This window comes from Drosophila melanogaster, chromosome X (assembly GCF_000001215.4).
Source record: "Drosophila melanogaster chromosome X".
In the NCBI taxonomy this organism is placed as follows: domain Eukaryota; kingdom Metazoa; phylum Arthropoda; class Insecta; order Diptera; family Drosophilidae; genus Drosophila; species Drosophila melanogaster.
Window position 1 is genome coordinate 11,837,470 of NC_004354.4, and position 13,193 is coordinate 11,850,662.

The 13,193-nt window shown below is 43.9% G+C and overlaps 3 protein-coding genes, 1 long non-coding RNA gene and 1 other non-coding gene across 6 annotated transcripts; 2 read left to right on the top strand and 3 right to left on the bottom strand.

Annotated features, from left to right (window-relative positions):
• Positions 1-73: 73 nt before the first annotated feature.
• CG15741 (uncharacterized protein) lies at positions 74-557 on the bottom strand. Its single transcript, NM_132523.2, has one exon. The coding sequence runs from the start codon at positions 539-541 to the stop codon at positions 134-136; it is 408 nt and encodes a 135-aa protein (NP_572751.1). The 5' UTR covers positions 542-557; the 3' UTR covers positions 74-133.
• asRNA:CR43908 (antisense RNA:CR43908) lies at positions 164-557 on the top strand. The gene has a single exon (NR_073648.1).
• A 1,581-nt stretch (positions 558-2,138) lies between these two features.
• Positions 2,139-4,034, top strand: Cyp28c1 (Cytochrome P450 28c1). Of its 2 annotated transcripts, none has more exons than NM_001272535.1 (5): positions 2,139-2,328; positions 2,389-2,734; positions 2,793-3,203; positions 3,258-3,381; positions 3,441-4,034. In NM_001272535.1, the coding sequence occupies exons 1-5, from the start codon at positions 2,141-2,143 to the stop codon at positions 3,887-3,889; spliced, it is 1,518 nt and encodes a 505-aa protein (NP_001259464.1). In that variant the 5' UTR covers positions 2,139-2,140; the 3' UTR covers positions 3,890-4,034. The 2 variants fall into 2 exon arrangements, with proteins under 2 accessions (NP_001259464.1, NP_572752.1); NM_132524.2 differs by having other exon boundaries at positions 3,441-3,912.
• Positions 4,035-5,192: 1,158 nt separating this feature from the next.
• Positions 5,193-8,630, bottom strand: CG15740 (uncharacterized protein). Its single transcript, NM_132525.2, has 2 exons — positions 8,577-8,630; positions 5,193-8,403 (listed from the first exon to the last, which is right to left on the bottom strand). Exons 1-2 carry the CDS (start codon positions 8,580-8,582, stop codon positions 5,482-5,484), a joined length of 2,928 nt encoding a protein of 975 aa, NP_572753.2. The 5' UTR covers positions 8,583-8,630; the 3' UTR covers positions 5,193-5,481.
• Positions 8,631-12,307: 3,677 nt separating this feature from the next.
• lncRNA:CR45619 (long non-coding RNA:CR45619) lies at positions 12,308-12,603 on the bottom strand. Its single transcript, NR_123876.1, has one exon. It is a non-coding gene; the product is annotated as a long non-coding RNA:CR45619 (long non-coding RNA).
• Between the last annotated feature and the right edge of the window lie 590 nt (positions 12,604-13,193).

Here is a 13,193-nt window from a genome sequence, read left to right on the forward strand (position 1 = left end):
AACAGCAAATGTATTTTTCAATATTTTTCAATTACTTTATTTGATTAAAAAAAAAGATATATTACGATGTGATGCAATCATAGTTTTTTCTGCGATCGGTGGGTTGATTTCGATTTCGAAAGGAAGAAAATATTTAACCACTGCGACGGGTGCGTCGGACTTTCTTGGTTTTCTTGTTTTTCTTGCTGTTCTTTTTCTTGCTCTTGGTGGTCTTCTTGTCCTTCCTGTGACGCCGGTTGACGTAGTGCCTCGTGTGCCGAACTTTCTTATCGCTCGACGATGATGAACTGGACGCCTCCGTGGTGGTGGTGGTCGTGGGAGCAACTGTCGTTGTAGTGGTGGTCGCCGTGGATGATGAGGAACTCGACGACGACGAAGTTGGAGAAGTGGACGAAGTTGGAGAAGTGGACGAAGTTGGAGAAGTGGACGAAGTAGGTGAAGTAGATGAAGCAGGTGAAGTAGATGAAGCAGGTGAAGTAGATGAAGTTGAACTAGCCACTGCCAGGAGGCTGGCGAGGATCAGTACGCAGAGGAATCGCATCTTGCGGCTTTGGGGCAGTGGTACTTGGAACTGTGCCTTTATCTCTATTCTAACCAGGCTTTTATAGCACCCCTATCCATGGCATCTAACGAGCATCCAACCGCCCGAAGATTAAACGTATATTTGGCCAGGGTAAATACGGAGCAACCAACACCAATCCCACCCCCCCCCCCCCCCCCTTCCACACATTTGTCATCTGTCTTGGATCTCCGGTGCTCCGATCCATGGCATTATTTTCATTATTTTCGCTATTTGCATAGAACACGCCCAGAATCCCAGTTTGTTTGCACACGAGTCACATAATTGGCACTATTTGCCAAAATCGAGGGTAAAACTTCTGTTCGTAATTAAAGAATTGTTGGAGCTGTGAGGCAGTTTAAAAATATCTTTTGTTTGATAGTTCTGTTTCATTTTTTAGTATATTATTTAATATATTATCTTAAATATTAGTATAACATATAAGAATATATCATTAGGAATTTTCGCATATCTTGCAGACCAGCGGAATGATCCCCTCAAAAGCTGGCCAAGATCTCTTCACTTTGGATTGGGCTGGAGTCCATTGGATACGGTCTGGTCTCGAGATTCGTCTGGCGAAACAATGTCAATGCCATTGACTAGTGGGATCTTAACTACACTTAAAGACTAGCTACCTATATTTGAAAATCAATTATAAGCAACAGTAATCATATTTTAATATTCTCTACCAAAGAATATATAATATAATATAATATAATATAATATAATATAATATAATATAATATAATATATAATCTTAGAGCAATGCTTGTTTATTTTTCTCTCTGGTTTCCGGAATTAGAGCAATTCGTTTACATAATACCATCAATCATGGTACAATCTTGAATGATTGATGAAGCCAGCGACTACTGCACAAAATCCCCAAATAGAGAGAGAGACTCGATTTCGCAGTTGATTGATTAGATCACTAAGCTGACAGACAAGCAAGCTCATCTAATTGCATTCGTCACAACGCAAAATGACATAGTAGATGGCAATTTGTGGCGATTTGAAATTGCAAGTGGTTTTTCGCCGATCTTTTCGAAAAAGAGAAATGGTTTGCTTGGAATTTTCTTCTTGCACGAACCGTTGCTGAATAAATATTTGCACCCAAATATGCGAATAAAAAGCAGCTCAAACAAAAATTCGACAATGGCCTCTTTTGTTGAATTAAGTGTTCCGATTGTCTTGCGACTTGACTTTGCTACGTTCAGGGTTGTCAGATTGTTGGCAGTTACTTTCGCTATCGCTGATCCCCCCAACTGGCTTGACCTGTGCACCTTTACTTTCGAACACGTTCCTTGATCGACTACGAAATGCAGCTCCTTAGTTATTCTGACATAAGAGCAGTTCGCTGGTTAATTCGATAATGACACCAACTAAGTTCTGTTCCAGCGACACGCAAACCCACATAAGATCAATTGCAAAATGGGGAATAATAAATGTATGCATAGTATATACATAGGGGCGCAATGGAAGCACGCTACGGAGGAGATCCCCAATCTCCGCCGATCTCCTTGTGCCACCAGATGCGCGTATCCGATTCAATTTCATCCACTCAGTTTCGCTTACAACGTCGTCATGTTTGGATCGCTTCTACTGGGGATTGCCACCTTGCTGGGCGCGATCTATGCCTTTCTGGTCTCGAACTTTGGCCACTGGCGGCGTCGCGGAGTCACAGAACCCAGAGCCCTGCCGCTCTTCGGTTCCTTTCCCAACATGATTTGGCCACGCCAGCACTTCACCATGGACATGCGCGATATCTATATGTGGGTATACGCATATTCGAGTGTGGTGTTATGGTCGTATATTGTATATATTCTTTGCAGGCATTACAGGAATACCCATAGCTATGTGGGCTGCTACCTGTTGCGTGCACCCAAGCTGCTCGTCCTGGAACCACGCCTTGTGTACGAGATCTATGTGAGCGCGTTCAGTCATTTCGAGAACAACGATGCCTCCAAGATGGTGGACATCGCCAAGGATCGTTTGGTCGCCCTCAATCCATTCGTGCTCGAGGGCGAAGAGTGGCGCCACCAGCGGGCGGTCTTCTCCACTCTGCTGACCAACGGTCGCATCCGCACCACCCATGCCATCATGCAGCGTGTCTGTCTGGATCTCTGTCAGTTCATTGCGATAAAGTCGGCTGGAGGCAAGGATCTGGACTGCATTGATGTGAGTATCACATGAAACTTCTTCCAAAAGGATGCACTAGCTCGACATTCTTGTCCAGCTGGGTCTTCGCTTCACGGGTGAATCGCTGTTTGACTGCGTCCTGGGCATCCAAGCGCGCACCTTCACCGACAATCCACTGCCGGTTGTGCGGCAAAACCACGAGATGTCCGCCGAGAATCGCGGATTGGCCATTGCCGGCGCCGTCCATGGCCTCTTCCCGAATCTTCCGCGCTGGCTGCGTCCCAAGGTCTTTCCCCGTTCCCACGATCGATTCTACGGCCAGATGATTAGCGAAGCTCTGCGCCTGCGTCGTTCCAAGCACCAGGAACGCAACGACTTCATCAACCATCTGCTCGAGATGCAGAGGGAACTGGATCTCAGCGAGGAGGACATGGCCTCGCATGCCATGACCTTCATGTTCGACGGCCTGGACACCACCTCCAATAGCATTGCCCATTGTCTTCTGCTGGTAAGTTGCTTTATCTTGTAGTAAATATATTTCAACTAATAGATATCCATTTAGCTTGGTCGTAATCCAGATTGCCAGCGGCGTTTGTACGAGGAACTCCAGTTGGTCAATCCCGGTGGTTATCTGCCCGATCTGGATGCACTGATAGATCTGCCCTATCTGAGTGCCTGCTTTAATGGTGGGTCATGGGTTGTGGAACATTGAAGTACCAAATATCTTATGCATATATTTATTCAGAAAGCCTACGAATCTATCCGGCTGGCGGCTGGGCATCAAAGACCTGCACAAAGGAGTACGAACTTCGGGGTAGCCATCACTCGGAACCTCTGAAGCTGAGGCCTGGCGACCATGTGATGGTGCCCATCTACGCTCTGCACAATGATCCGGATCTGTATCCGGAACCGGATGTTTTCCGGCCCGAAAGATTCCTCGACGGCGGTCTGAAAAACTGCAAACAGCAGGGCATCTTTCTGGGATTCGGAAACGGGCCACGCCAGTGTGTCGGGATGCGATTGGGTCTGGCCATGGCCAAAGCCGCACTGGCTGCCATTGTCCAGCGATTCGAGGTCGTGGTCAGTCCACGGACACTCAACGGCACAGAGTTAGATCCCCTGATCTTTGTGGGCGTTCACAAGGGCGGCATTTGGCTGCAGTTCGTTCCACGGAAAAATGTGACTACGAAATAAATGGATCGATTAGGAAGCTCGAGAAAGAAGTTGCAGCACTGGAGATCTAAGAAACAAACAGAAGGGGTTAAGCTTTAGAAGGGGTTAAGTGCCAGAATATTTAAACAACTGAAACCTTTTAGAATGTTGCAAAATATAATATTGTTGGTTAAGTTCTATGTTTCTAATTGTTTGCTACAAAAGCTTTCAGTTTGATCTATTATCTTATTTTTTTTTAATTTTTTTTCTTACACATGACTTCTTGCATCAACTTTTCAAAGATTTGTATTTTCTTTTCATCTCTGTATGGTTCATCAATGGAAATTAGAGTGGACCATCGCTTTTGTTAGGCGCAGGTTTTAGCTGCATTCAGCTGGGAATTATGTCATCGGGCGATGTCCAAACACTGAAATAATAATTCATCAAAAGGGCGAAGGCAATAAATGCATTCATACTAAATGCACTGAGAGAAAGCAGTGTTACTTGAATAATTAAAAAAAATTGTGTTGAATATTTATTCAAAATTATGTTAATTACCTTGAAGAAATCATGAATATTAATTCGATATAATATTAAATACCCAAAACAAATGATGAAGAATCCAAATGAATATTAATGATATTATTCACAATGGTGACAACATTTTCCTAATAACTTTAAATGAGTTACTTGCAAAATCATGTGGTTTATTTTTGAAGGGGTGGAGCCTACGATATTTCGTATTGAGTAAGGTGCGAATAATTGTCATCGTAGCACGAATAAACTGAAAAATGGAACGTGTAGGCCACAAATCCGGTCTGGCCTTTCACTATTAGCCGCTTACTAAGAGCGGAAGCAAACAAATAAATAAAAACCCGTCAAAAGCCAAATGAAAATGAAACCACAAAATCCACGAAGGTCACGCGGAGAGAGTTTTGTTTTGGGTTTTGGGTTTGGGATTGGGGAAGACACGCCTTTGGGATGAATAATTTCGGATCAGAGACATCGTCTAAATTATAGTGGCAATCATAGAGATGCCAAAGCATTTGTTCACATGGCTGTTTCAAAGTAATAATAATAGATGCTAGTTACTTGAACTAATGATTCCAAGCTAAAAAAAATTCAATGCAAATGATCCATTAAGTTGCTACTATAGATCTTTGATTATTCAAGTCCATATTGAATACTGAGTATTGAGTTTGTAATCGAAACCAATTTGAAACGTATAAAACTCAAAATGCACAACCCCGTTTTTGTTGGCCATAAAAATCTCAAGGTTCCCAACTCCAATTTTCGATTAGCCCAATCCAACGAAATTAAACAGTCAAATTATTTACATATTTTACGTAAGTATAAATTTATTAGGTAAGAAATTCGTATCGGTTGTTATTGCATGCAAATGATTTGATTTCGAATGCCAATGATTTGGCTATTTGGAATCGCTTGTTTTTGTGCACAGAAATTTCATGCGAAATGAGTTGGAAACATTGACAACAGAATTGGAACGCAAACTAAAATGCACAACAAAAAAAAAAAATATATATATATATAGAAAGAAATATATAGCAGTGCAGTGCAGACGCTGGATGATGAGATAGATATTAACAACTAATCAGTGCTGGGAATCCAATCCTCTACAGACTGGCCACGGGATGCAGACGCAGTGGCTTCGACGCCTGCCGCACAATTCGCGACCTGGGACGCGCCGGTGGCAAGTACGCATTGCTCTGTGGCTGCGACTGTGGCAGCAATCGCAATGGCTGCTGCACATCGTCGTAGATCTTAACGGTCTGCACATGACTCTCCGCACCACTGTGCGCATTCTGTGTGACCACCTTGACCACCTGATGGCGTCCCTGCGGCTGCTCATTGCTCGCTCCCAGAATTTTGATCGTCTTCACACCAGCCTGATCGAGTTGCTCCAGCACCTTGAAGGTCCGTGTGGAATGTGGCTTCACTATTTGCACGGTGCGCACACGGGAGCTGCCACGCAGTGCGGGTGGTGCCACGACGGGTGCCGTTGCCGCCATGGCCACATTTACCGCCACCTGAACGTCCTTGGGCATGAATTTCTGCAGCGATTGCTGCGCCTTAAAGCTTAACGTGGGCTGCAGCTTTTGCTGGCTCTGCACCACGCGGTGGTAGTGGTGGTGCAGGTGGTGCTGTGCCTGCTGCTGGCGGGGCACAGCGTTGCTTACGTAGGCGGGGGCATAGAATCGAGGACGCTTTGATTGCTCACGGTACATGGGCGCCACCTCGATCACCTGTTGCTGCTGCTGGACATGATGATGTTGCTGCTGCTGGACATGATGATACTGCTGCTGCTGGCGTAGAGTGACTGGCTGTGCATAGCGTGCGAAGGGCTGCACGGTGTTCATATAGCTTCTCAGCGAGTGAATGTGCGTCACCTGGGTGGGCGCTGGAGCTGGCAGAGAAATGGCAATGGGAGCGGGTCCACTCACGTGGATGGGAGCGCGAGGAGCGGCAGCGGGCGCTGGCGCTGCAGCAGGAGCAACAGCTCGAACGGGAGCGGAAGCAGGAGCAGCAACTCGCAGAGGAGCTGGAGCAGGAGCTGGAGCCGGAGCTGGAACCGGAGCAGCAACTCGGACAGAAGCAGGAGCGGCCACTGCTGGTGGCAGATAGCCAGAAGCCCTGTATTGCTGTTGATAGGCACTTGAAGTGGCTGTCGTCTGGACTACGGCAACAGGGGCTGGAGCTGGAGCTGGAGCAGGGGCAGGAGCAACCAGGGGAGCAGGAGCTGCAATGGAAACGGGAGCAGGAGCCGCAACTGGCGATGGAGCTGGGGCGGTGGCAGTTGGAGGCAGGTAAGCAGGAGCCGTAAACTGTTGCTGATAGCTGCCGGCAGTAGATGTTGCAAGTGTACTTTGAGGAGCCAAAGCTTGTTGCTGCTGCGACTTGGAGCGACCATAGACGATGTCTGCGTTTTGCTGTTGCTGGGCAACCTGCAACTGAGACTGCACCACGATCTGTTGCTGCTGCTGCTGCAGCTGTTGCTGTTGCTGCTGCTGCTGCAGCTGTTGCTGTTGCTGCTGCTGCTGTTGCAAGAGCAACTGCTGCTGCTCCTGCTGTTGCTTCAGCAGTTTGGTTTGAGTCTGCAGGCTGTGCAGCTCGGCAATGGCGGCCTCGGCATTTTCGGGCTTAACGAAATCATAGCCATCGGGAAGGGCACCAGGATTGCTAATGGTTGCCTGTGTAGGAGCAGCATACACCTGTTGCTGCTGTACCTGTTGCTGCTGCACTTGTTGCTGCTGCACCTGTTGCTGCTGCAACTGTTGCTGCTGCACTTGTTGCTGCTGCACCTGTTGCTGCTGCACTTGTTGCTGCTGCACTTGTTGCTGCTGCAACTCTTGCTGCTGCAGCTGTTGCTGTGGCTGCTGGTACGTGATCTGAGTTGGTGCCTGAGGACGTGGTTCATCGTAGCCAGGTGGCAGATAGCCAGGAGCACGATACTCGCCGGCAGACTGCTGCACGGATGCAACACTCTGTGCGGTGGCAACATTTTGAACGGACGACACACTCTGCGAGGTGGCGACACTCTGGCTGAGCGAAACGGGCAACTGATCGGGATTGGAGAACTCGTAGCCAGGTGGCAGATAGCCAGGAGCACGGTATTCCTGACCCTGTTCCTGAACTGAAATCTGCTGCTGTTGCTGCTGCTGAACGGATTGAATCTGCTGCACTTGCTGCTGCTGCTGTTGCACCTCTTGAACTTGCTGCACCTGCTGCTGCTGTTCCTGCTGTGGTGGCAGATATGTTGGTCCTTGGAAGACCTTCTGTTGCTGCTGATAGCTGATGGTAGTTGGTAGCTGGTAGTTGGACACTGGCTGAGCAACTGCCTCGCTGGTGGTGGGTGGCAGATATGCTGGTGCCTCGTAGTTCTGTTGGCTGTACTGCTGTTGCACCTGTTGCTGCTGCACCACTTGCTGTTGCTGCTGCGGAATCACTTGCTGCTGCACCACTTGCTGTTGCTGCTGCTGCACATACTCCTGTTGCTGCTGAATCACTTGCTGCTGCTGTTGCTGCTGCTGCTGGACATTGGGTGCGGCAGCCGTGGGTGGTAGATAGGCCTGACCACTGTAACCCAACGAGGATGTAGCCGGAGCTTTGCGCTGGAAATCATGCTGGTAGTTCGAAGGGAAGGGCACGGGAATAGACGCAGGAGCTGCTGCAGGAGCAGCTGCAGCCGGAGTGGCAACTGGCGCTGTAGCTGGCGCATCGGGAAAGTTAAGGAAGCTCAAGTCCAAGCTATCATCGTTGGCATGACCACTTGCACCCTGACCCTGAGGCGGCAGATAGGCGGGTCCCTTGGCCGCAAAATGATTGTGCACCTCAAAGATCTGATAGCCGGAATTGCCGTAGTTGCTCTCCTGGAAGCCACCGCCGGTCTTGTAGTATTGCTCCTTGGTGATCAGCGGCTGTTGTTGCTGCTGCTGCAGTTGCTGCTGCTGCTGTTGCTGTCGCAACTTGAGCGATATATCCGCTTGGGTTAATCCGCATAGTGCACAGATGGCGAGCGCAATGAAGGCGCCAAAGAACTTCACCGAGAACGAATCGTAAAAAAACACAAAACAAATACTTTGAGTCACAGAAAAAAAAAAGAACTTATGTATATTATCACTGTCATATGGATGGATGAATTAGATGAATGAATGTAAATGGATCCTTGGCTGAATGGTAATCCTTAGCCATGGGCAAGTGCCCTGCTTACATTCATCTTCACAGTGGTCGTGCTTGAGCCCTCGATGTCCAACCGATCAATGATGCCCCCAATGACCCAGCCACGCGTTTTATACAAGGGCCATTCGAAAACTAGTCGGCGCATCTTCATTCACATCGATCGACATCTTCATCTCTCCATCTCCGCATCATTTTGCCCCCACTGCTTGTCGAACCAAGCGAGCCAAGCTCCAAACTCCAAGCTGCCCAGTGGTCAGTGGACAGAGGGGGACCTTTCATTAGTTTGGGGCTAGTTACCATGGGATGCTGCGCAACATTTTCGGATAGTTGCGCTGTGGCCGCTCGTTCGCATTTCGCTCGGATATTCAGATTCCGCTTATGATGTTATCGTCGCTCAGCTACACGCAGAAAAATGTATAGTTCGTACATATGTATATTGGCAAAAAAAAAAACAAAGGGGGTTAAAGGGTAGTCCCTCAATTATAATCTTCTTAAAAATGTAAACAAGTTACTTGGAGTAAGCTAACTTCGAACTGAGAATGGTTCGATCTCGATCTGAGTGTAATTCGATTTCTTGGCTAGATTTTGAGAACGAAATTCAAATTCAAATCGAGATCGCTGAGTACGATTTTTTCTTTTCCAACTTACTTCAGTTTCTCGCAGTGCATGCCAACTAATTCCCGAAGCCGTGTGCTTTCGGGCGGATGTAACTAATACGCCTGCCGCCAAAACGCCTCGGATATGGGACATCAGTCATCGGTGCGTCAGTGCGTTCTCCGTCCGGATTGCGCAATCCTCCGGCTCGTTATCGTCTGCCTTGGATTTCCTGTTATTAGCTATTTAGCTCTGCATTTGCATCGGTCTCGGATACGGATACGGACTCGAATTCGGATTCAGATACGCGTTTCGCAAAATGCTTGCTAAAATATTTGGCTGCCATTGCCAAAAATTATTACACCTGTCATTAGCAATGCGTGTCGGCTGATTTCGTTGGGTTTTCATTTTCATTTTTATTTCGATTTTGATTTGTATTTTTTTTTTTCGAGGGCCTATGAATTAAACATTAAACATTGATAAGCATGTCGCCTCACCTCTGTCGCGAATAAAGTTTCAAAAAATAATACCACCTGCTAACCACGATATATTCGTAGATTTTTGTGCAACATCAGTTTCAGTTTTATGATGGCTTTAAAGCCTAATGTGTATGAAACCCCCTTTTTAGTGAGAAAGTACTATCAGTACTTTTATATGGCAACATATTTGTACAGTCTAAAATTTATATTTTATCTCTTGAATATAATATTTCAACTCTGTGCTCCAAAAACCGAAACTAGGCCCACTAAAATGTCAACCATTCACACATCGCCTAGTCAAAAAAACAAAAAAAAATCACACATAAAACATGACTCTATTCATAGGCTTTTGATACCAATCACAACAAAACAGATTGGATTGTATAACCATTATAGCGACATATCTTTCATTTGGTTTTCCGCAGAAACGCGTGTAATTTTCCCATGGCGATCGGTTTTTGGGGGGGGATTTCCCCCTCGCGCCGCTAATCGAGAAAACCTTGACCCATCTTGGCTCAAATATTTTATGCATATTTGGCCCACCGACTGGCCAACTGGCCAATACACACAAAACGACCAAAACGATCGCCAACCACTTGGCCAACAGACGAAAATTCAGACGATTCAGATTCAGACGAGATGGCCAACAAAGGTGGGACATGCAAATAATTGAATCGAATTGAATTGAATCGAAATATTGGCCAAACAATATCGAAATGGTCAAAAGGGTCTGGCCCAAAGATACTTATTAACTGATTAAATAAAACAATGTGTGAACTTTTATTGCGGTTTGCATTTATTTGGGCTTTTATTGTGGAGATTGCATAATTATTTGCATATTATTTCAAAATGTTTTATGGCCATATTTTGACATGATTATTTTGACATGATTTAGAAAAAAATGAGAATAACTTTGACTGCTTAAGAACTCATTATAGATAAATTATATATGGACTTTAATAAAATATTTACACTTAAATTTGATGTTTTAATTTAAAGACTGCTGATGGAAAGATGAATTTTATCTTGTAATATATATAATTTAGCAAGAAATATTCATCAATATTATGTTTCAAATAACTAAGTTATTTTATAATTTGTTTTAAATGTGCTTATAATTATTAAGTCTTTAATCAAATAATGTGTGTTGCCACAGTAATTACAACCATTTAATCAAATTATTATAGGGATCTCTTGAAAATCAGTTATGAAATGCATTTGTAACTCAATCCGAAATTTTCGGGTGCCTCATCCTCAATTCTTTTGGACCATAAATTTCGGCTTAAGTTGAATTAGCATTGGATATGCATTATTAATTATTTATGAGTGTTCCCCTGCAGTTTGTTGGCATAACTAAAAAATTTGATATGCATATTGTCTGGCTTGTTAATTATTTAATTTCTCGCTCCCTATCTCTCTCTCTCCCTCTTTCTGCCCGTCTATCGCTCTCTCTTTCCGGTTCTCTGTGAAAATGTTAAAATGCTCAAAAACATCAATATGTATGTACATCCATACGTATATATTAACATTAACAAACATAGCCACCCATTAGTGGGCCATTGGAGGTCGATTTACATAGTTATTGGAATATCTACCAGTATTGAATTTGTGCCATATTCGAGCTGGAACAGCAACAGGTTGCACAGAAAGAAACCAGGTGTTTCTTCATATATAAAAAAAGTAAAAATACCATATCTTGTAGTTATCTAGTTAATCTTATCTTATATGTATGTACATGTATGTATATTTCATATTTCTTATGCCTGTGCAAGAAGAAAATTATTATTTATATTTATTAGTCTTTGCATTTTTAATACTACTATTACTTCTTTCAGTGCATTGGACATATTTGGCAAAGACGATAAAGATAAACAAACTTACTACCACAAAAAATAAAAAAAATCACGACACGAAAAATGAAAACGAAATGAAAAGGGAAACCGAATCGATATTAAAAATGCGTCTGCCAAGAGGGCAGATCTATAACTTTATAAAATAATATGATAATATATTTCGAATTTTTAATATTTAGAATAATCTATATACATATATAATGTATTCACAATGTATCTATATAATATATATATATTAATCATTTTATATTGTTCATTACAGACTCAGTTCAGAAATCTTTCTGTTCAGAAAACTTTTCTTTCAGAAATCAGTGCCTAAATAAAGAATATTTAATGGGTAAGGAATTTCATTTGCCATTTTCCAGTAGTTATTGTGCAACCCTCGCAGCATCCGATCCAAGATCGCCCATTGACGGATGGGCCGGTGTCGTCGGATTACTAATTGACACATAAAACCCGTAGAGACTCCGGCAGCCACAGCGGCGACCTCTTGTATTTGTGGTTTTTCAGCGGGGAGGGGGGGACAGGCAGTGAAATTCACATAAAAATGGGCGTGGCGCTTTCGGAAGCTTGGGGCGTGTTCGGCTTATTTGTTTTGAGGGTCTCCAGAGTGACGATTCATTGATTGACCATTATCTATTGAGCCACGCCATGCAAAACTTGGGAAACTTTTGAAATCGAAGTTTTTTAATTACCCCCCGCTGGCCACAATAAATGCTGCACATGAATAATTTATAACAATCAACGATTGTTTATGCAATAAAAGATGTAGGCTATACAAATGTTCTAGTACTTTTTCAAATCAAATATAAGCCAGAACAGATATACATATGTATATGTAGATACATTGAGCACGCTTTTTATTGATGAAAGATATTTGATGACACGTAATTAAGGGTTCATATCGTTTTCTGGGTCTGCGATTTAAACTCTGACACGCGTGCCACCATTACGCGAATTATTACTATCATTATAACTGGGTAATTGGCACCACATGTGTGATTAACCCCATTTGGTGAGGGGGCCGATCAATCGATCGATCCGCTGACAATTCATTTACAAAAGTCCTTCGCATTGGTTTTGCCTTTCACTTTGGCCTTAAGCTGCTGCCGGCCATCTGTTGTTGCCAAGTCGCGAATTCCGTTTGGGCCAATATCGTTTAGGGCCAGCCAGGTAATTAATTAATGTGGAAAAAACCAAAAACAACGAAGAAATTTCAATGTCTTGCTTATTCTACAGCGATTAAGAAAGAAAATGTATGGAATAATCCTATTAATAATGGGATATATTTCGAATATTGAACACTTCACTTTGATAAAATGATAACAAAAGGACATACCCTGTATGTGTGTGAATTTATCATTGATACTGCATTTAACAAATACACAATATAAATTTGCTTGGCTTTAGCACTTTTTGCCCGAATGGGGCAATAAACAATTTACTACCAACGATGTGTCAACTGTCATTGTCTTGGACTGATTTAAATACTATTAATTGGCCGGCAGACAAACGGCGCTATTTGCATACCATTTATCGCATTTGATATCTGGTCATATATGTATATTTATTTGGCAATGCCATATATGCGATGGACAAAAGATCTGCGAAATTCCAAAAGTCAGCCAATGAAGATCAACGAACAAAAGATGACAGCCCGTACACAAAGCAGTTAAAAAGATTTATTACATTTCCATGTGGCATCAACGCGGCGGTGGCAAT